We start from the raw sequence: 22,473 nt of genomic DNA, 5'->3' as shown, positions 1-22,473 counted from the left end.
TTTAGAATATTAACTCCATGGGTCTATAAATGGTATCCAACAATAGTGGACACTCTGACACTCCTGATGTTTCCCAAAAGCATCGTTGGCCAACTATCATCGCAATTTCCATTGAACTCTATTGGTAACGACGGAACATGCGACCATACTTGGCTTTGGGAAACGCACCCCAGAACGATTTTGAGGATTTTGAGAAATATGATAATATACTTATGTCTTCCCCCCTCACAAAAAAAAAAAAAAAGCTGGCAAAAATAATCACATTTGTAAATTCCTATTAGAAGCCAGTGCAGCGGCTGCTCTACAGTGTCCCTTAGGCCGGAAAATAAATTACTTCTGACTAAATCCCACGGCTGACTGTTGTCAGGCTCTGATGTATGTGACAGGGGATTTTTTAATGCATTAAGTTGTTAAGGAACTTTTCCATATTTTCCACACGGGAATGACAACATTCCATCAGAAGTGACAGAATGGAGATGGAATTATATTCTCCACTGGTTAATGGATGGATGACATTAGTGCCAGGCTTGGTTGAAACGTATGCTGGCTTTTCATCCATCTTCTTTTTATTCCAATCTAGTTTTGAAAGGTTTTTCCTTACAAAGAAAATGTTCACTCTTTGCCCTTATAAATCAACTTGGCTGTTCATGAGCTTTCTCTTACCACCTGTTCCCTGAAAGTAGTTGACATCTATGCTTCATTTAAATCTTTTTTTTTTTGCTCATGTATCTTTTCCAAATGCTTTGGTTTAATTCCACTGTCAGGCCTAGATTTGTAAGCGAGAAATAACAATATTTTGCATTTCTTAAGCCATCGGACAGATTAGGGTGAACGTGGTAGACAAAAAGAAGAGGATTAGGAATGTAACCTGGTTTTGAAATAAGCCATCTGTCCACCTGTCTTGGTCACACTGGGTTGGGTATTTGTGTTTCTGTTATATATGAAGATCTGATGTACATAATGTGATTCAGCAAAACATGTGATTTTAAAATAATCACTGCACTGGGCATACAGCTCAAAGAATATAGCTCGAGATTTCAGGATTTACAAAATGACAGGGTTCCGATTACAAAAGCCATTGGGACTCCACAGGTTAAATAAGGTAGCAAGGTCATGACACTTTTGCACACCTTAGAAATATTAAACTGCCTGGAAATGATAACAATTCATGAGTCATACATATTTCTGTCGCCTTCATGCCAGGAGTAATCAGATGAAGATTAATGTCACTGCTGATTCATCTGTGATGTTCTATACCAGAGTGCATACGAGACACTGGATTTTATGTAGAGCTTGGCCTTTTATCGTAATACAACAAACTACTCCACTCCCATTTTAGCTGTTAGGATAAAAGTAGGAAAGATGGAAAGATTGTGTTACAGGAAATGGAGCATGTTAAGACGCCAGTAAATAAACAAGTAACTTCATGTCCAAAATGATTCCGTATCTCAAATATTGACTGTATTGAACACCCACACCATTTTCTTTGCTTAGCAAGATTCCCATGGTTATGAAAAACCTTGAAATATCAGAAGTTTGTCTTAAAATTTAGTTAAAATGTATAGCATATTTTCTTTAAAAAGTCTTAAAGGGGACATATTATGCCCTTTTTTAAAGTCTTGATGTTGTTTTGGGGGTCTACTAGAATAGGTTTTCATGCTTGAGTGTTCAAATAACACTTAATTTTTCAAATTAGTTACATTATCTTACATAACAGCAACATTACGTACTAAAGAAAGTTGAAAATGTAAAAAAGCATAATAGGACCTCTTTAAAATGTCAAATTTTTATAGTGAATATCCATTTTTCTAGTTATGCTCAGCTCAGAAATATGTCATTGGTTGGATATTGCTTTTTGTGAATGCTAGTAGAATAAAACATGGCCACAAGCTAATAAGAAACCGTTTAATTGGAGGCATTTTGTTTACTAGTATAATCATTTAAACTTATGAGTTCTCAAGACTGCAACTTGAAATTCTTATTCAGTGATCATGAACGACAGGAAAAGCCATGGAAATTAATTGATCAAAAAGTGTGGAAGCCCTTGTTTGTGATGCTTCTACAGAGTGTTTTTGTGTTCAAATTTGTAAGTTGCAAGAGAGATCTGGATGGATTGGTGCTATTTAACCAAATAATTTGTCTTGTCCAAAGGATTTTTGCAGGTGCGTGTTTCATCAAAACTGAGGTCCATTTTCACAGTATGATGCTCTGTCATCTCCATCAGTTGATTACAGCAGTGCAGAGCATGACATTTCGCCTGACACTCTTTTCCTGCTGTCTGTTTGCCCCCAAGCAAACACAGGCAGAAGTTCTTTCTAAAGCACGCTAGGCATTTCACAGCTGTCAAGAGCACTGTATAAACCTGATGGAAAAAAATTTGCCTGGAGAAGATTATAGACTTCAAAACTTGTACACACACTGATTTCTTTCTTTCTACTCAGACAGATGGGATATGAAAAGGGTTTGACAAAAGTATGTGCCAGATTTGGGGAGCTGCTTATTCAGTGCATCACATTTATATTTGAGTACTTTTGTGCCAAGTTTGATGTTGTCAAGAATGTTGCATGTGGACTTCTTGTAATGTTGATGTTTAAAGTTACTGTTTTACTTGCCGTTGTGGTTACCCTTTTTTATTTGATTTATTATATTTGTATTGTATTTTTATGTATTGGTTTCAGTCGAAATAGATTTGGATTACATATCATAATTTAAAATCCCCCTTTGGTCGATAATTTGAATCCTTAAAACTAATCTTTGATCATCAAAATTACATATTTAAAGGAACACTTGAAATAGGGCTTATTCACTGTCTTTCCTACATTTAGATAGGTGGGCAAATGCATTTTTGTCTCAGTGCATGCATTGTTTTAATTTGGCAGCGCCACCGCTAGCTTAGCTTAGCATAATGAATGGAATCCTTTGTTGCCAGATAGCATGTCGTGAGCAAAAGTGATAACAATTAAAAAAAAAGCAAATGAATTACTTTTTGTGGCCTGCATTTCACAAGTACAAATAGCATTGCAGATTAAGACTAGGTGATTTCCTAAGCAGATATTGACTTGGGACTATATTGGGGTGAAGGCGAAGCACTGCTACTTGGTCGCAGAGATATCACGCAACACCTGAAATCCGTTAACATACTGGCGTGACCTGCACCGAGTATCTTCGCTTTTGGATTGTGTTGAGTTTGAGCAGTTACAGCTACAGTTACAGCAAACATGGTAATTGCCTGCATAGCAAAAGGTTGTGAGAACAAGCAAAGGACATACACTCACACCACCAGTTCGTTTTGGCTCTCATCCTCACGTCCTCAGTCTGTTAAGTGATCGCAACCTCCTCCTGTCGTTCTATATTCAAAGCATGCAGCTCCTCTTCTGAAAACTCTGTTTCATAGAGGTATGGTTCTGGATCTTGACTGTCGGAGAAGTCACCCTCTTCGTCTCTCACAAAATCCGTCATGTTCATCGCCATTCACCATGTCTACTGTAGGAAAAATAGCCAGCAACTATTCACGCTGGTATGTTGACGGAAGTTGTGGGCTTTCAGGTGTTGCATGATATCTCTGCACCCAAGTTGCAGTGCTTCGCCTGTGCTTCCCCCCAATACAGTCCCAAGTCAGTATCTGCTTAGGAAATCGCCTAGTCTTAATCTGCATTGCTATTTGTACTCGTTGTGAATACGCAGGCCTCAAGAAGTAATTCGTTTATTTTATTTATTTATTTTATCACTTTTACTCACGGCATGCTATCTGGCAACAAAGGATTCCATTCATTGTGCTAAGCTAAGCTAGCGGTGGCGCTGCCAAACTAAAACAATGCATTCACTGAGACAAAAATGTGTTTGTCCACCTATCTAAATGTAGGAAAGACGGTGAATAAGCCCTATTTCAAAAAACGGTGGAGTGTTCCTTTAAAAGATTTTTCCTTGGAAAAAGTGCTTCATGCCTTAAAATAGCTTGAATGTAACTCTACACCCTTGCCTCATTTAGTATAAATTGCCTCCACTCACTCACACCAGCTCAAAGATTCACTTGTTGACGATCACACATTATCCTGATTGGTTACAAGGTAGTTTGTGACGTCAGAAACACCAGCGATTTCAAACAGCGATTTTGAGACTGTCTTCGGTTCACTGCAGTTTTAAGGAGAATATACTCAGCAATGGTGCTGACTTATGAATTTACACATGGTTTGTCTTGAAGCATATTAAAAACACTGCAGACATATAGTAAACAACATGTGTTGAGTTTGTTAATCTATTCTGATTTTAATTCAATGCATAAACAACTCAAGATTCACCTTGAATGGTGAGAGTCAATCATTGCAGTATACTTGTCTTCAGATGAGGTTCTTGAGAGATTCTCTGCTGGGATTTTGCTCCAGTGGAGGTCCTACTTGGACCCGCAGTGATTCCCAGGGCGAATAGTTCTTTTGCCAAGGGAAGCTGACCCAAACTCAGCTGCTCCCATGGCCCTGAGTCTCCGTCTGTAGTTGCCCCGGGAGGGAGAACAGACAGACGATGTCAGAAAATCTATTTCTGTTGCTTTGATGACAAAGAGGGCAGCAAATTGAACAAACTGACATTCAAGGTTATATTTTGAATGTTAGTGGATGCGTTGGGTTTTCTCTGTATAGCTAATACTGGCTGAATGTTGTCCAATATCTTATATACTTTTATTGGGATAAATGAGCTGAATATCAAGGGTGTAGTACATTTTAGCATGTGTGTATTTGAGTGTGTATGGCTTGTCCCGGGTGTTGTAGGCTTATTTTGTGTCGCAAAGAACACTCTAATTTCTAATCTCAATCTTTAGTGGCGTGTCACTCAATTAAAGGACAGCTGATCAGCTTGCCTTGAGCAGAACGTGTGTCATGAAAGCGCAGATGATTTTATCTTCTCTCACCCCACAGCTTACAAAAAGTCTGCCTATTTTTTACAGCCTGTAAAGGAGTAGTTTATATTTTCATCATAAATGACATTGTCATCATTAACTCAACCTCATTTTGTTTTGAAGCTTTTTCGTTAATTTTATTTCTTTTGTGAACCATAAATGAGATGTTAAGCATAATATTCAAGCTGCTCCCATGCAAGGAATGTAGATGATTTATGAGCAATTATGATAAATTACTTGCGCTTTTTGTCATTTGTAAGTCACTTTGGATAGTATCTATTAAATGACTATGTAAATGTTTATACTGGCATAAAACGTACCATAAAATTAGTTCATATTCCCCAAAATTATGCACATTTTGCCTATGATCTTCTTTTCACTGATAAAAGGAAGTCCTATTGTATCGGAATGTCATAGCAGAAAGAAAATAATGATAAAAGTTTGGTTTTTAGGTTAACCGTTCCAAAGTTTTATCTTTGTGCTTTGTGTTTTTTCAATGAGTAGACATTAGTAAAAACATTACATTCAAATAAAATATTACATTAACATTAATTCATCTTCCAGATGCTGTTAACCAAAGCAGTGTTCAAAGTATACATTTTATCAATGTTTGTGTCAGTGTTGTTTTAGTATTATTTATATTCTATTATAGTATTTATTAATCTTTAACATTTTTATATTTTATATTATTTTTTATATTAAATTAGTTTTAATTAACACTGGTTTGTGTTCCCTTGGAGATAAATCCAAGACCCTCTAGCTTCTTTAATAATATATGCCGTATAATAAATTACATGAAGTCTCTTAGAAAACATCTGCCAAGATTCATCCTGCCTCTGTAAAACTATGTGCTCCATTTATGGTGTATCCAGTGTTGCTATCCCTCCTTTATTCCCCCAGTCTCTTTCTCATCTTTCACCCTGTCTCGTGTCTTTCACAGTGCTGTAGATCTGGACCAGTGTCTGACAAGCATTGTGTAATCCCTTCTACTAACTTCTGGATTATAACGCCTGTTCATTTTTCAATCAGTTCTTTCAGCCTATGAATGAATGCTGATCAGATGGCATTCTATTATACTCACCGACAGGAAAAGAGAGGGAGAGAGATAGAAACTTCAAGGCAGCCAGAAAAATGGATCCCATCCCATTACAGATCTTGGAAGGGAAAGTAACAGTCTGTTCCTGGCTATGGTAACAATACACAGCAGGAGTTCATCATGAGCCCCATAGGAGTCCTGGCTCTACACATGACACTGGCTTATAAGCTATGGGTCTTCGTAACATGGCTTCAGTCGTGGACTGAGGAAAAACAGCTAATGAATATTCTAGCTCACAGTCACCATCTGAGAGTCAAGAGCCAGGGGCTTTCTGATTTGAAAAGCGCTGGCTGGCGCTGATTAGCTTTTTGAGTGGAGAAAGCCTTGATGGCATTAAATTAGGTTTAAATGGGTCAGTCACAAACTGAATGAGAGAAGGGGCACTAGAAGTAGTCGTAGTTGATCATTTTAGCTCTGTATGCTTTCTTCTATAAGGAAGCTTCTTTGTGTCCTTATGTCATAGTGCGTGAAGCACATGCAATTAACTCAAAGATTTGAAACAGTGTTCTTAGATTTTTTTTTTTCATTTTAGTTACATTTTTACAAATTTTGTTGTGTTTTTGTCATTATTATTATTTTTTAATATAGTTTTTATCAAGTTTTGTATTAGTCCAACAACGAAATAAGATGTTGCCTTGTCAAAAAGCTGAAAATGGTTTTATTTGATTCCAGTTAGTGTTTATTTTATTTCAAGTGCTTCTTTTTTTTTTACTTTTAGTTTCGGTTAACGATAAAAACCCTGTTTTGTAGTTAAAGAATTCACCTAAAAATTAAAATTCTATCATCATTTACTCACCCTCATGTTGTTCCAAACCTGCAGGACCCCATTTACTTCCATAGTATGAAAAAAAATTACTATGGAAGTCAATGGGGCCCTTTAACTGTTTGGTTTCGCACATTTTTCAAAATATCTTCTTTTGTGTTTAACAAAAACAAAGAAACTCATAAATCTGCATCTCATCATTACATAAATCTGCATTTGTCCTTGAATATCTATATAACCTTGGATTTTCTGTATAATTTATGCGGCTCGCTGCTGTCTTGTTTGGAGTTTCTTTTCAACCGAATAACTAGACTAAATACAGTATAAGCAATGCATCTACGCTTCAGCTGGCATGCTGATGCCTTATCGGAATAAATATAATTGGCTTCCTGCATGTAGATTATTCATCACTTCCATCACATGGATTTACTGCACTGACATACAGTTCAAATGAATGCATGCTGTGTCATGTATGCATGTTGTGTGTAATATAATATTAGTACCTGTAGATCTATTTACCAATTTGTGGTGATACCAAATAACATCAGGCATCGTTTATAACCTGCAAAAAATTTGTCTTTGGCTTTTGCAAGCTGGTGTCACAGTGATTTTCAAATGACGCTCTGTATAATATATAAGCTATTTAAGGAACTTTTCATCAGTTTTGTCATCATTTATACAACCTCATGTTGTTCCAACCATGCATGACCATGTATTCTTTCTTCTGTGGAAAACAAAAGGATACAATTTCCAGAATGTGGATGGGGACCAGGGGCTGTCAAGCTTCAAAAACAACAAAAAGTGTTAAAAATGTGTTATTTATTTATTATTATTATTTTTCAATTCCTATTTTGCTCATTTATTTTTACTTCAGTTTTACTGCTATTTTTCTTTAGTTGCCAAGAAAACATTTCTTATGAAAAAACACATGAGGTTGAGTAAATTATGTTGTTTTTTTTTTTTTTATTATTGTTTTTTAAAATTCATTCATTTAGGCTTCTGGTTTTTATTCCATTTTTATTATTAAATCTGCAATTTTTATTCTCTGCTCGTTTAGTCAAGAATCATTGTTTGGTGTTGTGTGCAAAATGACAGAGCTAGAAATAAGAATAATTTGTGTATGAGGGAAAAATTCACCACTCTTCATATTAGTACTCTCCATATTTGGTAAGCATTGCTGCAGTAGATGAAGCGCCTCTGGATATCATCAAACATGGGGATGGTGTGCTGTGGATTGGCCCATAAAATCAATTGATAGACTGCTTGTGTTGTTTTCTATACTGGCAGAGGGTGTTCTAACATAACTTATTTTGGGGGAAATTATTCCTTTAAAAGCATGTTGCTCCATCTCTACAACTTATTTTAAACTTAAGTAGCATTTTGTATGAACAGCCCCTGAGAGAAAGAAAGTGTTTGGGCTTAGTAAATTATGTAAACAGGATGTCTGGCATTGTTGCGCAGGCCTTCCCATTTAACAAGCCATAACACAACACAGTGCAGCATGTCTGGGGGTGGGCTCTGTAAACCCTGAGTGTACAGACAGCTTACGATATTACATAAATCTATAGTATGTGTACGTAGACAATGGCTCTCTTTCTCAGGCCTTTGTCTCAATTTGTCCTTTTTGTTCTTGTCGTAGTTTATCAATCTGTTGAGTCAATATAGACGGGCAGGCACAGAATGACAGGTGGACAATCTTGAGAGCATGAGAGAGGATAGTCAAAATTATAATAATTAAGTGCCTTATAAAATTAAATATTATTGAATGTGTTCTTGATTCGCTAGGTTTTCATACATACCAAACGAGGGCCATTCGCGTTCTTCACATTCAATATCTGTAAACAATGATTTAGCTAATGCCAGAATTTTTTTTTTCTTGTAACTAGGCCAATTCAATTTCTAGATTATATTTTAGATTCAATTTTCTAAGATTTTCTTGATTTACATTTTCTTAATTATTCAAAATATATTTTCTTAGCTTGTCCCCATCCATTGTCTTTAAAAACATTAAAGGTAGTATTTTGTATAATTATAAAAGGTATAATTAGTTGTTACCTCTGTACATTTAGATTTTAGACTATGCATTATTAAAAATAAAAGTTTTGTCCCTATGTTTTAACCACTTTTTTACTTTTAATGTAATTAACAAATTCATAACTAATAATAATCATTAAAAACTTTCACAATGCAATGATTAATGCCCTTTCACAAACTTACGGAGTCCCTAAAGGGACATGGTAATGGAAAAAAATATGAGATGGAAGGAAATAAATGTTCGCACCCAAAACTTTTGCATTCCCTTGAGAAACTTTGTGTTCGCTTGCAAAAAACTCAAGACATTTGCCAGAGAACGCAAAATCATTGACATATAGTTCGTCTGTCTTATATTTTTTTTCCATCACCATATATCTTTAGGGGCTCCATACAAACTAAACTCTTCAAGGACAAGTTAAAATGTCCCTATTATCACTTTTATTATGTTATAATAGGTTTGTCATTAAGGTGAAATTTTTTAATTTCAACTTTGATCCTGTGATTTTGTACAGTAAACAGCTGATAATTGAAATGTGAATGCTTGTAGAAATATCATATGTAGTTTGAAGTACTGTGACCATTTGTTAAACTATTATATCAACCTTTTTACATTTCTGAATGCATAATGAAATTCCAACTAAAATATTTATTTAGCTTCATATAGAATTTGTTAATACATCAACGCATTATTTGGCTGGCACAATGTTTATAATCTTGATGTTCTAAAAAAAAATCACCTCATCACAAAGACCCGTTTCATAGAATCACCCACTACACTGTTCAATTCTCTGTTGTTCCCTAGCAGAAGTGTGCTGGTGGCAGAAAAATTCAAGATTTTGTGACAAGCAGAGCTTACTGTAGACGCCAACAGTCAAGAGGAAGGGTTTATTTTGAGCATATGCCTGGATGAAGGTAGAGAGTATTTCAAGGGATGTGTTTTAGCTTTCTGTGTGTTCTGTCTTGATGACATGCCCACGCTGTTCACCGATCAGCTGATGCACGTTGCACAAACAAATAACAAGAGATGGCTGAAAACTGCAGTTGCGTTCGGATCGGCTGATTGTTTTGTGTGTGTGTGTGTGTGTGTGTGTGTGTGTGTGTGTGTTCGTGTGTGTGTGTGTGTGTGTGTGTGTGTGTGTGTGTGTGTGTGTGTGTGTGTGTGTGTGTGTGTGTGTGTGTGTGTGTGTGTGTGTGTGTGTGTGTGTGTGTGTGTGTGTGTGCGTGTGTATGTCTGTGTGTGTGTTTTGCTTGTGGAAATATATCATAAATATGTCCATCCAACCTAATCTAACGGGAAAACGCAACAATTTGACAAGGCGGCGATGTAGCAAGAGCTGTCTAAAAACTGGCAGTTGCGATCTTTGGTTGATTTGAAACAATTTCAGTAAAAAGAGTTTTTGTACAAATACATTTTTTTGTGTGTGTGTGTGTGTGTGAATTAGATCATAAATATGTCCATAAAACCCAATTTCACTGAAAAACATAACTATTTTATGAGGTGGCAGTTTTAAAATTAAGATAAAGGGAGATTGAGGGATACCCTTTTGTTGTATTATTCACAAAACCAGACAGAAACACTTAAAGGGCTTTTAGCCCAGTATATTCCAGTAAACACAGCTGTGATTGCAGATCATTTTTCACATGATTTCCATTTCCCCTGACTCTCACATTACATGATGATATATATGCTGCTCTGTTTGAGTGTGAGCATGTAAAGGCCTCATTAGATAGATAATAAACATGCACAGCATGTGCAGATAAACAATTCATTCAGACTGAGCACAATATGTCACAGATTTTTCCATTTCCTTCAGGGAATGAATCCAATTATTTCCTAATAGCTCCAAAAATTGCTATTATATATAGGGCCTTTTATATATATATAAAAACCTTAAAGCTGCAGTCTGTAACTTTTTTGGGTTAAAAATTATCCAAAATAAATTTTTGAGCAAGTACATAACTAGCCAGTGATCAAAACTATCTACTTGCCGTATAGCTCGATTCAAAGCGGTAAGCTTGTAATAATGTTTTTAATTCCATTGGTACTGGTGGATTTCTGCAGGAAATTCGCGCATGTCTTTGCCTCATTACGTCACATCTGTACACATAAAGATGTCTCGGCTAGTAGGCGTGTGAGGATGTTGGAGGTGGAGATTTATAGCCTTTTCTCACAACACTTGATATGATTAAAGGGTCCCTATTATGGATTTTTGAAAATAACCTTTCATGTAGTGTGTAACATAGCTCTAAGTGAATGAAAACATCATGCAACATTTTAAATCTGAAAGTGCACCGTATATAGTTATTGTCTTTCAAAAGTAATAGTCGACTCTAGAGTCAATGAAATGAATCATTTTTTCAAACGAGTCATTAGCCGTTTCGTTGTGACGTCAAGACAAAATATTAGCATATTGCACGCGCAGACACGAGGGAAAACTTGAACCTCAAACAATGCAGCTGATTCCTGTGGATGCTGGATATCATCATGTCGAGAAGACACTGTGCTCTACAATGTGAAGGTAAAGCCAATTTTTTTACACTGCCCAAGGGTAATTATACCACGATTCCACAACATTCCACAACAGTATTATCCTAAACTTTTTCTGAGTTTCCTTTATTTTACTTATGACTTGTTCTCAAATCTCGAAGTTCAATGCAGGATTCGCAAACCACTTGCTCTTGAAAGATGGTGTTCAAAATACTTAGTTTTGAGTTTTATATTGTGTTGGTCTCCTGCTAACTGGTTAACTCACATTATTACTGTCATACTGAAATACCACTATTACGTATAACTGTGTCTTTTAATGCAGATTGTCTGTTGTTCTCACTACTTTGAGGAAAGATTAAGCATGGAGCAAGATTTGTTTTACCAACGTTTATGTTACATCAGTCATTCATGCTAGAGCTAGGCTAATGTATACATTGCATACATGCACTGTTATTGATAGTTTCCACGTGTTCACCGCAGTGTATTAGAAAAATACTCGGTAAATAAATGAGTACAAGTAAAATAATCAGTTTGTTGATTGACATGCACTTGTTAATGCTGATGGTGAGGAATTACAGTTGCAACATCTCATTATGTACCTGAAACTGAGTAGTGTATCACTAAGAAACGTCCTGCTCCAGTCCGCGCTGTACGCAATAAACCAATCACAACTGTCTGGCCAATCAGAGCAGAGTAGCTCGCGGAAAGGCGGGATTTAGAGAGATTGATTCATCTGACCAGTCGTTTGAGAATCATTGAAAATGTGGTGATGTGCAAATGTATATTATGAGGAAATAAAAAAACTTTTTTGACCTTTGATGCATGTAAACTTGTTGTAGGAGACTCCAAAACAACATTAGGAAACTTTAAAGGTATAAAATGCAGGATTTTTGCAGTAAAATATCCAAAAACCACTAGGCCAATGTTATATATTTTGTTTTGTTGATTACTTACAATATCCCAAATGATTCCAACTATTTGTAAATTGTGAGAAAATTGCGATTTAAACCCAGGAAACGGGACGTGTGAGCAGGGGTGAGGAGTCCCCAGTCAATGGTGTCATGTCCGTGTTAGCCTCGGTTTCCGCCAGGTTTGCGCTCGCACTGCGTTAGTAACCATGGCGACAGACGTGGACAACCGGGTTATTGCCGTTATGCCTAGCAAGACGCTCACGCTGTTGTTGTTTTGTTTAAACATTATAGACCATGGCAAGCAGACACACGCAACGCGAGTCCCGCGGATAAAGGAGTAAGCGATCGTTAGATTTAATCAGTGCGATTTACTGGAAATCTTTTTTCCCCTTAGTTGGTCAGAACAAAAGTGGATGTTACTTGTTCAGATGACATGTTGATCATATGTCCAAAAAGTAGAATCTGTGTTTCCGAATGACAGTATCCACACCGGCACGGTGACTGACAGCCGCACATTCTCCTCAAAACATTAATTCATCCGCGTTGTGCGGTGAACGTAAAGTTGATAATTCTGCGAATAACTGCAATTGCAGATTTCAAACAGAGATGGCGACAAAGAGGAAAAACGTCTTTGGTTACGTATGTAACCCTCGTTCCCTGAGTAGGTAACGGAGACGTTACGTCGGATGACGACGAATGGGGTTTCGCTTAGAACACCTATCGACTTCGAGTATTACAAAACGAGCCAATGGCAAAGAAATGCCATGGGTCTGCGGAATTTGCATAGCGTATCTCCGCCTTACCTCGTGGGTATAAAAGGAGGACACCGGCAACATGCAGATATGTTTCTTCGCTGAGGAGCCAAGACTGAGCTCAGGCGATCCCCGCGGTACAGGGGAAAGTGGCAGGAAGACGTAACGTCTCCGTTCCCTACTCAGGGAACGAGGGTTACATACGTAACCAAAGACGTTCCCTTTCGTTGTCACTCAGACACCTTCTCAGCTGTCTTCCAGTGCCCTGCGTAAATCGAGATCCCTGTTGTAGACTGGACGAAGGACTCCATTTATCACAGGAATACCAAGGTACACTGGGAAGCATATCCCAAGCTAGGGGAAGTATGCAATTAATGCATACTTAGAGAATACACATATGACCCGAAGGAAACATATGGAGAACACTGGGGTATCCAGCCGCAGGTGGAATATTTCAACCCCAGGGGTGGCAAGGTGGCTTGCCAAGGGAAAGACACATGCTCAGAGAGGCTTACAGTGGAAATACACATGTGGGGGTCGCTCAGAGGAGGGACCATGCACACGGGAGGCACCTAGCCGACGCGCAGGCAATAGACACTGGCGCCGACGTCAGGAGTGCTGGAGGAACTCAGGGCTTTCGGAGAAATCGCAAGTATCCAGTCCGTGGAGTGGAATGGCGAGCAAGCGCAGACATCTGAGCGGGTCCAGTACTAGCTGGTTGAAGCGAGTACATGAGAGGACACTGGCTCCACTCGGAGATTGTAGAATCTGGCGAATGTGTTAGGTGTCTCCCAGCCTGCAGCTCTGCAGATGTCTGTTAGGGAGGCGCCATGCGCTAGACCCCAAGAGGACGCCACACTCCGGGTGGAGTGGGCAGTCACACCAAGGGGGCACGGTCGACCTTGCTGCTGGTAAGCCAAAGCAATGGCGTCCACTTTCCAGTGAGACAACCTTTGCTTGAAGAGAGCCTTTCCCTTCAGCTTCCCACCATAACAGACAAAGAGCTGGTCTGAGGTCCTGAAACACTGCGTTCTGTCTACATAGGCGCGGAGAGCGCCTACTGGACAGAGCAGTGCCAAGGATGGGTCTGCCTCCTCCAGGGGCAGCGCTTGCAGGTTCACCACCTGGTCCCGGAAGGGAGTGGTAGGAACCTTGGGCACATATCCAGGCCGGGGTCTCAGGAACACGTGAGAGTAAGCCGGCCCGAATTCCAGGCACGCTTCGTCAACAGAGAATGCATGCAGGTCCCCTACCCTCTTGATGGAGGCCAGTGCAACCAGGAGCGCTGTCTTCATAGACAGGAATTTAAGCTCGACTGATTGCAGGGGCTCAAATGGAGCACTCTTCAGGGCAGTTAGAACCACTGAGAGGTCCCAAGAGGGAACGAGAGGAGGGCGAGGCGGATTTAGTCTCCTCGCTCCTCTCAGGAACCTGATGACCAGGTCGTGCTTCCCCACCGACTTACCTTCGATGAGGTCATGGTGTGCGGCAACAGCGGCAACATAGACCTTCAGGGTGGAGGGAGACAGCCTTCGCTCCAGCCCCTGTTGAAGGAAGGAAAGCACAACGCTGATCTGGGGTCTTCTCGGTGAGAAGAGCACCAGCTGACGAAGAGGTTCCACTTCAACGCATAGACGTGTCTCGTGGACGACGCCCTAGCGGAAGTGATGGTAGCCACCACCGCTGGTGGTAGGGTACTCAAACCTGCCTCGTCCCATCGAGGAGCCACACGTGGAGGTTCCAGAGATCGGGACGAGGGTGCCATAGGGTGCCCCGTCCCTGAGAAAGAAGGTTCTTCCTCAGAGGGATCGGCCAGGGAGGTGCTGTCGCGAGGAGTACTAGTTCGGGGAACCAGGTCCGGTTGGGCCAGTAAGGGGCAACCAGGTGACCTGCTCCTCGTCCTCCCTGACCTTGCGCAAGGTCTGCTCAAGAAGGCTCACTGGGGGAATGCATATTTGCGGCCCCGCGGCCAGCTGTGCGCCAGTGCATCCGTGCCGAGCGTGCCCTCGGTCAGGGAATAATACAGGTCGCAATGGGTGGAGTCGTGAGAGGCAAACAGATCTATCTGTGCGTCCCTGAACTGGTCCCAAATCAGCTGAACCGACTGGGGATGGAGTCGCCATTCTCCAGGGAGGGGCTGAAGCCGTGAGAGCTCGTCGGCTGCACAGTTCAGGACTCCGGGAATGAAAATGGCTCGAAGCGACCTCAGATGCTTCTGACTCCATAAGAGGAGGTGGCGTGCGAGTTGCGACATACGGCGCGAGTGTAGACCACCTTGACGGTTGATGTACGCTACTGTGGCGGTACTGTCTGATCAGACTAGTACGTGTTGACCCCTGAGCAACGCCCGGAAGTGGTGCAGGGCAAGGCGTACTGCTAGCAACTCGAGGCAATAGACATGCCATACTGCTCAACACTACATGCGAGAATCACTGAGCTTCAGGAGCAACCTTGCTCAACACCTAAGTGTGAAGAAATTCACTGAACTTCAGGAGCATTTCTGCTCAACACCTGGGTGTGATAAATCTCACAGAATTTTTCAGGAGCATTTCTGCTCAACATGAGAGTGTGACAGCATGTCCATTGCGCATGGCGCCCCAGCCCGTGGAGGCATCTGTTGAGACAACAACATGCCGGGAAGCTCGTTCCAGGGGCACTCGGGCCCGTAGAAAACTGAGGTTCGACCACGGGGTGAGTACTGACGGCAGGTCGGAGTAACTGGTACTCGGAGGGTGCCGTGTTGCCATGCCCACTTCGGGACTCGGTCGCGAAGCCAAAGCTGAAGCGGTCTCATATGAAGCAATCTGAGCGGCGTACCGCGGCTGCAGATGCCATATGCCCCAGGAGCCTCTGAAAAAACTTCAGTGGAACCGCACTCTTGCGCTTGATAGTCTCAGACAAGTCAGCAATGGCTGAGTGGAGAAGGCGACCAAGTCCAAACCGAGAAAAGAGCTCCTCTGCACGGTGCAAAGTTTACTCCTTTCCCAGTTGACCCGAAGGCCCAGACGAGCTAGGTGCCGGAGCACTGGGTCCCTGTATTCGCAAACCTGGTCTCAGGAGTGAGCTTAAGACAGCCAGTCACCGAGATAGTTCAGGATGCGAACCCCGTGTTCCCATGGAGGAACAAGGGCTGCCTCAACAACCTTTGTGAAGGCGCGAGGAGACAGGGCTAGCCCGAATGGGAGAACAGCGTACTGATATGCGCCTGCCCTGACAGCTAACCGTAGGTATGGTCTGAGTCGAAGGAGAACTGAGACATAAAAGTAGGCGTCCTTCAGGTCGATCGCTGCAAATCAATCCTGTGGCCGCACACATCCAGAAATGCATTTGGCCAGGAGCATCTTGGACGGCAGCCTGTGAAGGGAGCGGTTCAGATGCGTAGGTCCAGGATTGGCCGTAACCCACCAGACTTCTCCGGGACAATGAGGTAGGGGCTGTAAACCCGGACCTCATTTCGGCTGGAGGAACAGTCTCCATCGCACCCATCGCCAGTAGGGTGGCAACCTCCGCTCTATGATAGGGGCATAGCCACCGACCAAAGTGGAGCAGACTCCCCTGAAGCGGGGAGGAGACAGTGCGAACTGAATCGCAAGCTGAGCCGACGGTTTGCGCGACCCAGCGGAACAAAGGGAAGCTCTAGGCAGGCTCCCAACTGTGCCAGCGGCGTCAAGAACCACAGACGTCCCCCCGGTGGTGCAGCGAAGCGGAATGACCGGCCCAGACGTGGACGGCATAGTGGCCCGGTGAGGGGGCAAGGTCATAACCGCACCCTGACAGAGGAGGCCAGGGAAGGACCAGCGTTCCACGGGGGCCTGCTCTGTCAGGGGTCTGGCGACAGAGGGGGACAGGGGCGAAGCGGTCCGTGTACGGCAAGCCGTGTCAACCGCCTCTGGGACAGAGGGGGACGAGGAGAGCACGGCTTGTGGGCGGCGCTCTGTGTCGTCCGAGAACTCTATATGCTCAGAGACGAGAGAGTCAGTTCTTTCTGAATAAGGATTCTTTGCCAGCCCTCCACCGGGGAAAGGAGTGGCCCTGCTACCAACTCCTGGAAAGAACTGAGTCTCTTCTCTGAGCAGCCATCTCAAAAGTGCCGCTTAACCTGGCGTGTAGCGGGGGGTGGGGCTGGAGAGGGCTGTGGTATCCCCCCTACGGTCTTCCAGACCCAGGCCCGGGTGAATGGGCGGGGTTGGAACCGTAGGAGCGCGCCTTCGGCGGTGGGCAGACTGAGGGATCTGAGCGGACGGCGGGGCCGTCGGGCAGAATAACCTCAATCTGCTCATGGGCGGTCGAGAACTGTTGGGCAGAAACACTCAACCGCACCGCCGAAGAGGCCGACCTGGGAGGTGGGGGTGTCGAGCAGACGGGTCCGCCCGACATCGTGCACATTAGACCGGTCAGCCCCAGAATGGTGAACATCACCTGACTCCGAGAGCGTACGGCCACTTTTGTCGCTCGGAGAGCAAGGTCAGTGGTGGCGCGCAGCTCACTGAAGAGCCTTGGGTCAGTCCCGCCCTCCTGCATGTCCATGAGCATCTGGGTCAGGTAGACCAGCAGAACGGTCATGGGATGCAGTGAGGCGGCTGCCTGTCCTGTGGCACTATAGGATTTCGCCACAGATTAGTGTAGACGAAAAGAACTACAGGCTTTGGACGGGTGCTTAGGATTGCGTCGGGAAGCACTCTGAGGACACAGGAACATGACAAAAGAGCGTTCAACCGGGGGGACCCCAGTGTACCAATGGGCAGCGGCCCCTGAGGGGAGGAAAGGCGGATGAGACCAACGAGCGGACCCGTGATCTCATCATGCAAGTCCGGGAGGAAAGATATTGGGGTTTGCCGTGGACGAGGGTCGGCGGCCTCACCCAAAAACCAATCGTCCCGGGAAAGCATGGCCGTCATCTCCGGATCAGACTCAGGCACAGCCGTATGCACAACAGAGGGTGGCAGCTGTGACGAGTCGTCATTTCCAGAAGAATCAAGCCCACCTAGTGATGCTGCTACAGACACAGCATCATCCTCTGTAGCTTCAAATGAAAACACACGGGCCACCCGAGGGTAGACTCGTGGAATCATCAGTTCGCTAGCAGACCCCGTCATTAAAGAGGGGGGCTGGGGTCGCGGACACAGAGTCGGCGCCTTGTTCCAGACCAACACCCTCAGGTCACCCTGGCCACCAGCCGAAGTTCGGGGGGTGGATGAGGGGACTCTCACTCTTGCGAGTTCACCGAGTCTCGACCTATATATGACGCGATGATCACGTTCCCATAGAGAACATGAGTCATCCACGAGTGCTGTTCAAGCATGATCAAAGCCCAAACACACTAGACAGCGCTCGTGCCCATCAGAGTCCGATACCAGTCCGCTGCAACCAGAAATGCACGGGCGAGCCGTCTTTAAAAAGACGTGCTGCGTGCGAGCTCTTTTAAGAGAGGAGAAAAAAACTCCGCGATGTTGAAGCACACAGGGAGACACACACACACTGGCAGATCACTGCACAGATCAGCAGGCACTGTGAGCTCGCTGCAGATTGCCGTCACACCAACATCGGAGAGAGAAGCTCGTCTCGTAGAGCGAAGTCAGAGATGACTGTGGAGTGAAGAAATATTCTTGGCTCCGAAGCGAAAACATATCTGCATGTTGCCGGCGTCCTCCTTTTATACCCACGAGGTAAGGCGGAGATACGCTATGCAAATTCCGCAGACCCATGGTATTTCTTTGCCATTGGCTCGTTTTGTAATACTCGAAGTCGATAGGTGTTCTAAGCGAAACCCCATTCGTCGAAAGGGAACTACAAAAACGAAAGGGAACTACAGACTGCAGCTTTAAAGGTGTAGTTCACCCAAATATATATATATTTATTTATATTTAACATTTATTTTCATTGCATGGGAAACAACATTGTGGATATCCTGCATAGCAGCTCCTGTTGTGTTCAACAAAAGAAAGAAATATTAATGATGACAATATTTTTTTTTGAGTGAACAATTCCTCTGTTTTTTATGTTGCTTACAACATAGTCACTTGTCCGTAGTCTTTCATTCTGATTTTCTTTGCTTTCGGTTATTTCTCCAGCATGCTTCTACTCTTTTCTTCAGCCTATCTCATGTCTGCAAACTTGTGCTCTTTTTCTTTCTCTCTTTCTCTTTCAGCAAAACTATTCAGATCAATATAATCGATGACGAGGAGTATGAAAAGAATAAGAACTTCTTCCTGGAGATTGGAGAGCCACAAATGGTGGAAATGAGTGAGAGAAAAGGTGGGATGTCGTCTTCCCATGGTCCCACTTCCCTGTAACAGCCCCGGTGTGCTGCAATCTTCAGGGCTGAACTGGAAATGTTAATATACAAAGCCAGCAGAGCAAAAAGTCACTGTTAGTTGGCTCATAGTCCACCCACAACCTCTCTAGACCTAACGTACACTATAAAGTGTATCTTGTCATTAAATCAGAGGTCTTCAACCCTGCTAATGGAGAGCCACTGCCCTGCAAGGTTTATTTCCAACTTTTTAGCTTGTGATTTTCAAGCGATCCAGAAGAGCTTGATTAGCTGGTTCAGTTGTGTTTGATTAGGGTTGGAGATAAACTCAGCTGCAAAAACTTAGATGAATCAAATAGGAATGGAGAGTCCTGTGTCATAATTATTCAGAGATTTGATTGGCTCATTGCCTTTTTGTTTAGAGGCCCAAATGTGAACACACAAGCATGCTTCATTCCTCAAATGTGATTTTATGTTCCCCCCACAGGAAGACCATAAAGGTTAAAATTCTTGACCATGAGGAGTATGACAAGCATGCAAACTTCTTCCTAGAGCTGCAGGAACCAGAATGGAGGAGGAGGGGATGGACAGGTGAAAGATAGCAAAGAAACGATTGAAACAAGACTTTCTTTTTTCTTCAGCTGCCTTTTATTCTGGCTTCTGTCTTCCTCCGCTCCTCCTTCAAAGCTGATCCTCTACTTTCGTTCTACTGTGGCAGTAATGCAGTTTTCCTCCCGCTTACTGCTCAATTTCAGTGGATATATCCTCCATATTCCCTCCTGGCCAAAGGTTAAGAGCTCTCTCAGAGAAAAGCTGTCAGGACTGTTACTTCAGGTCAGGATGAGAAAATTGAAACCATAATGTGCTGCCGATACATGGGATTCTTGCCAAATTCCAGAGCCTGTGAGATTTAATGGTCTCTGTACTAACAGAACAATATTGATTCAGCAATATGATGTTAGATTTTCCTTGACGTCATACTCATTTTTCAAATTTCATATCATTAATATTACTTTGTTTTAGGGCTGTCAATTGAACTAAAAAATATAGACAATTAATTACATGAGATGCTCAATAATTCATCTATTAATCACAATCCCTCAAATGAAGATCATTTAAGATGTTATGTATTTCTTGTGACAAAAAAAATTATCAAAATTGCTAGTTTATACTTTACATTATTACAATAACATTATTAAGATTTCTATTTCAAATAAATGCTGTTCTTTTGAACCTTTTATTCATCAAAGAATCCTTTAAAAAAAATCTAAGTTTGCACAAAAACTCGACACATCTGTTTCCAACATTAACAATAATAATAAATGTTTCTTGAGCATCAAATGACCATCATGTGAGACTGAAGACTGGAGGAATGATGCTGACAATTCAGATTTGTCTTTTTCATCATGCTTTCATCATTCAGATTTTTAAATATTCAAAAATAGGTAAACGAATAAATGCAGCTTTGGTGAGACTTCTTTACAAACATATTTAAATAAGCTCCCACACTTTTAAATGGTAGTTATACTGTATATAATGGAGTATTTAGATGTCCAAAATTCAAAAAGTCCCCCATTTATCGATGTTTGATGAAATCACAGTCCAATTTCAGAGACAATCTCTAAGCCCCATTCCCACCTCGAGTCACCAAAATTTAGCAAAACAATCTTGTTGCACACTATCCCTGTCTGTGTTACTGTGTTGGTTCATTCATAATCATTTTGTTCTTTCTTTATCTCCATATTTACTTTTCTTTTTTGTCCTGTCTCTCTTTCATTTGTCTACATCAGCTATGTTGCTGCATGAATGTGGTAAGCTGTCTCTTTTTCCCCCTAATCTTTATATCTGTAAATCACTTTAAAAATGTTCATCTCATCACATGATCATGAAAATGTTTATTTATTACTATATGCATAAGCTCTTTGATCAAATTTAGACCATTTTTTAACTATCCATGCTGCAAAGACCAGCATCGTTTTCCGTGCCAATTATATTCTGGTTAATGCTGTTTTGTTGCTTGTCAAGCTAAATTTTAACTTTAACTTTAACTACAGCAAGGACATGCCATATTTTGTGATATATTTGGACTCAGTAATTTCTCATTGTCTCTGATATCAAATTATGCTAAAGCTTGTTTATGCATTAATTTCGGCCAATACCAACATAATTTCCTATCTTTACTAAAACCAGACAATTAAAACATGAAATGAACAAAGAGTGAGTTCATTTTTGCTGTTTTTTTTATGATTTTTAGGTGGATTCGTGAAGACAGGTATGGTAATATATCACTGGAAATGCTTAGCTTACTCTTTACCAGCTACTTAAGCTAACTTGCTTCGCTAACCAAGAGAATGAATTCGCAGTCATAGATTTAATTTTTTCTATGATAATCTTTTCTTCAATAGATAAGCAGCTTTATGGTAAGAGATTAAATTTTACTTTTCACCAAGCTGAGAGCTAAATATAACATTGGGTGTGTTTGGTAACCGGTTTGCTTGACGTTGAGCTTGAGCCTTTGTTTGTCACACTGCTTAAACTAGTTGTTCGCTTGATAGGCTCCTTTGCTTAAATAGAACCAGAGACAGATACTAAGTGTCTAATTTGCTTTGCTTTCTTTCCTGTTAAGTAACCCTTACAGCAGAAATAGCTCGCATGACCAGTCCAGGAGACTATAGACTATCCAGTACGCTAGATTTCAGTTAATTCATCATGGTTGTGTCTGAAAATAATGACTATAATGCTTATTTCTCAAAAAAAAAAAAATGTTATTGCCCAAAATATATTGTAAATAAATTTAGAATAAATTATATTTTTATAATTAAAAAAGTATTATTATAAATAATAATTATAATTATTTTTAATTCGTTAAATTAAAGTTGGAATGTAAGTGGGCAAAATTATATATACATTTATTTAAATTACTTTACATTTTATAATTAGACAATATTATTATAAATTGTAAACAATAATAACAATAACTTTTAATTTGATAAATCATTTATATATTTACGGCTATGCTCGATAGTAATGTCAACCATGCTTATTTCTCTGTAAAAACAAAATTTTAAGTGTGCAAATCCAAATTTAAATTGATTATAAATAAATAATTAAAAAAGCAATTAATAAATTATTATAAATAAGTTATTTTATTTGATAATTAATAATTTCCTTTTGTTAAAGGGATAGTTTTCCCAAAAATTAAAATTCTGTCAGTATTTACTCGCCCCCATGTTGTTCCAACCCCGTAAGACTTTCGTTCATCTTCGGAACACGAATTAAGATATT

At 41.2% G+C, this 22,473-nt stretch overlaps 1 protein-coding gene across 8 annotated transcripts in view; it reads left to right on the top strand.

The window, feature by feature from the left end:
- Positions 1-22,473, top strand: part of slc8a1a (solute carrier family 8 member 1a) — a 50,932-nt gene that overhangs the window by 16,590 nt on the left and 11,869 nt on the right. For 4 of the 8 annotated variants that reach the window (XM_077203712.1, XM_077203713.1, XM_077203715.1 and 1 more), the window contains exons 3-6: positions 19,084-19,190; positions 20,979-20,999; positions 21,443-21,460; positions 21,594-21,608. In XM_077203712.1, the coding sequence (XP_077059827.1) occupies positions 19,084-19,190; positions 20,979-20,999; positions 21,443-21,460; positions 21,594-21,608 (161 nt within the window). Of the gene's footprint in view, positions 1-19,083; positions 19,191-19,675; positions 19,780-20,978; positions 21,000-21,442; positions 21,461-21,593; positions 21,609-22,473 lie in introns of all 8 variants that reach the window. The other 4 variants (XM_077203717.1, XM_077203718.1, XM_077203716.1 and 1 more) reach the window with 3 other exon arrangements.

The sequence above is a fragment of the Siphateles boraxobius genome, unplaced genomic scaffold (genome assembly GCF_051911475.1).
Source record: "Siphateles boraxobius isolate OS27281-9 unplaced genomic scaffold, OSU_SipBor_1 5, whole genome shotgun sequence".
Lineage (NCBI taxonomy): Eukaryota > Metazoa > Chordata > Actinopteri > Cypriniformes > Leuciscidae > Siphateles > Siphateles boraxobius.
The sequence above is the reverse complement of the archived record's forward strand: the minus strand, read 5'-3'. Positions and strand labels throughout refer to the sequence as shown.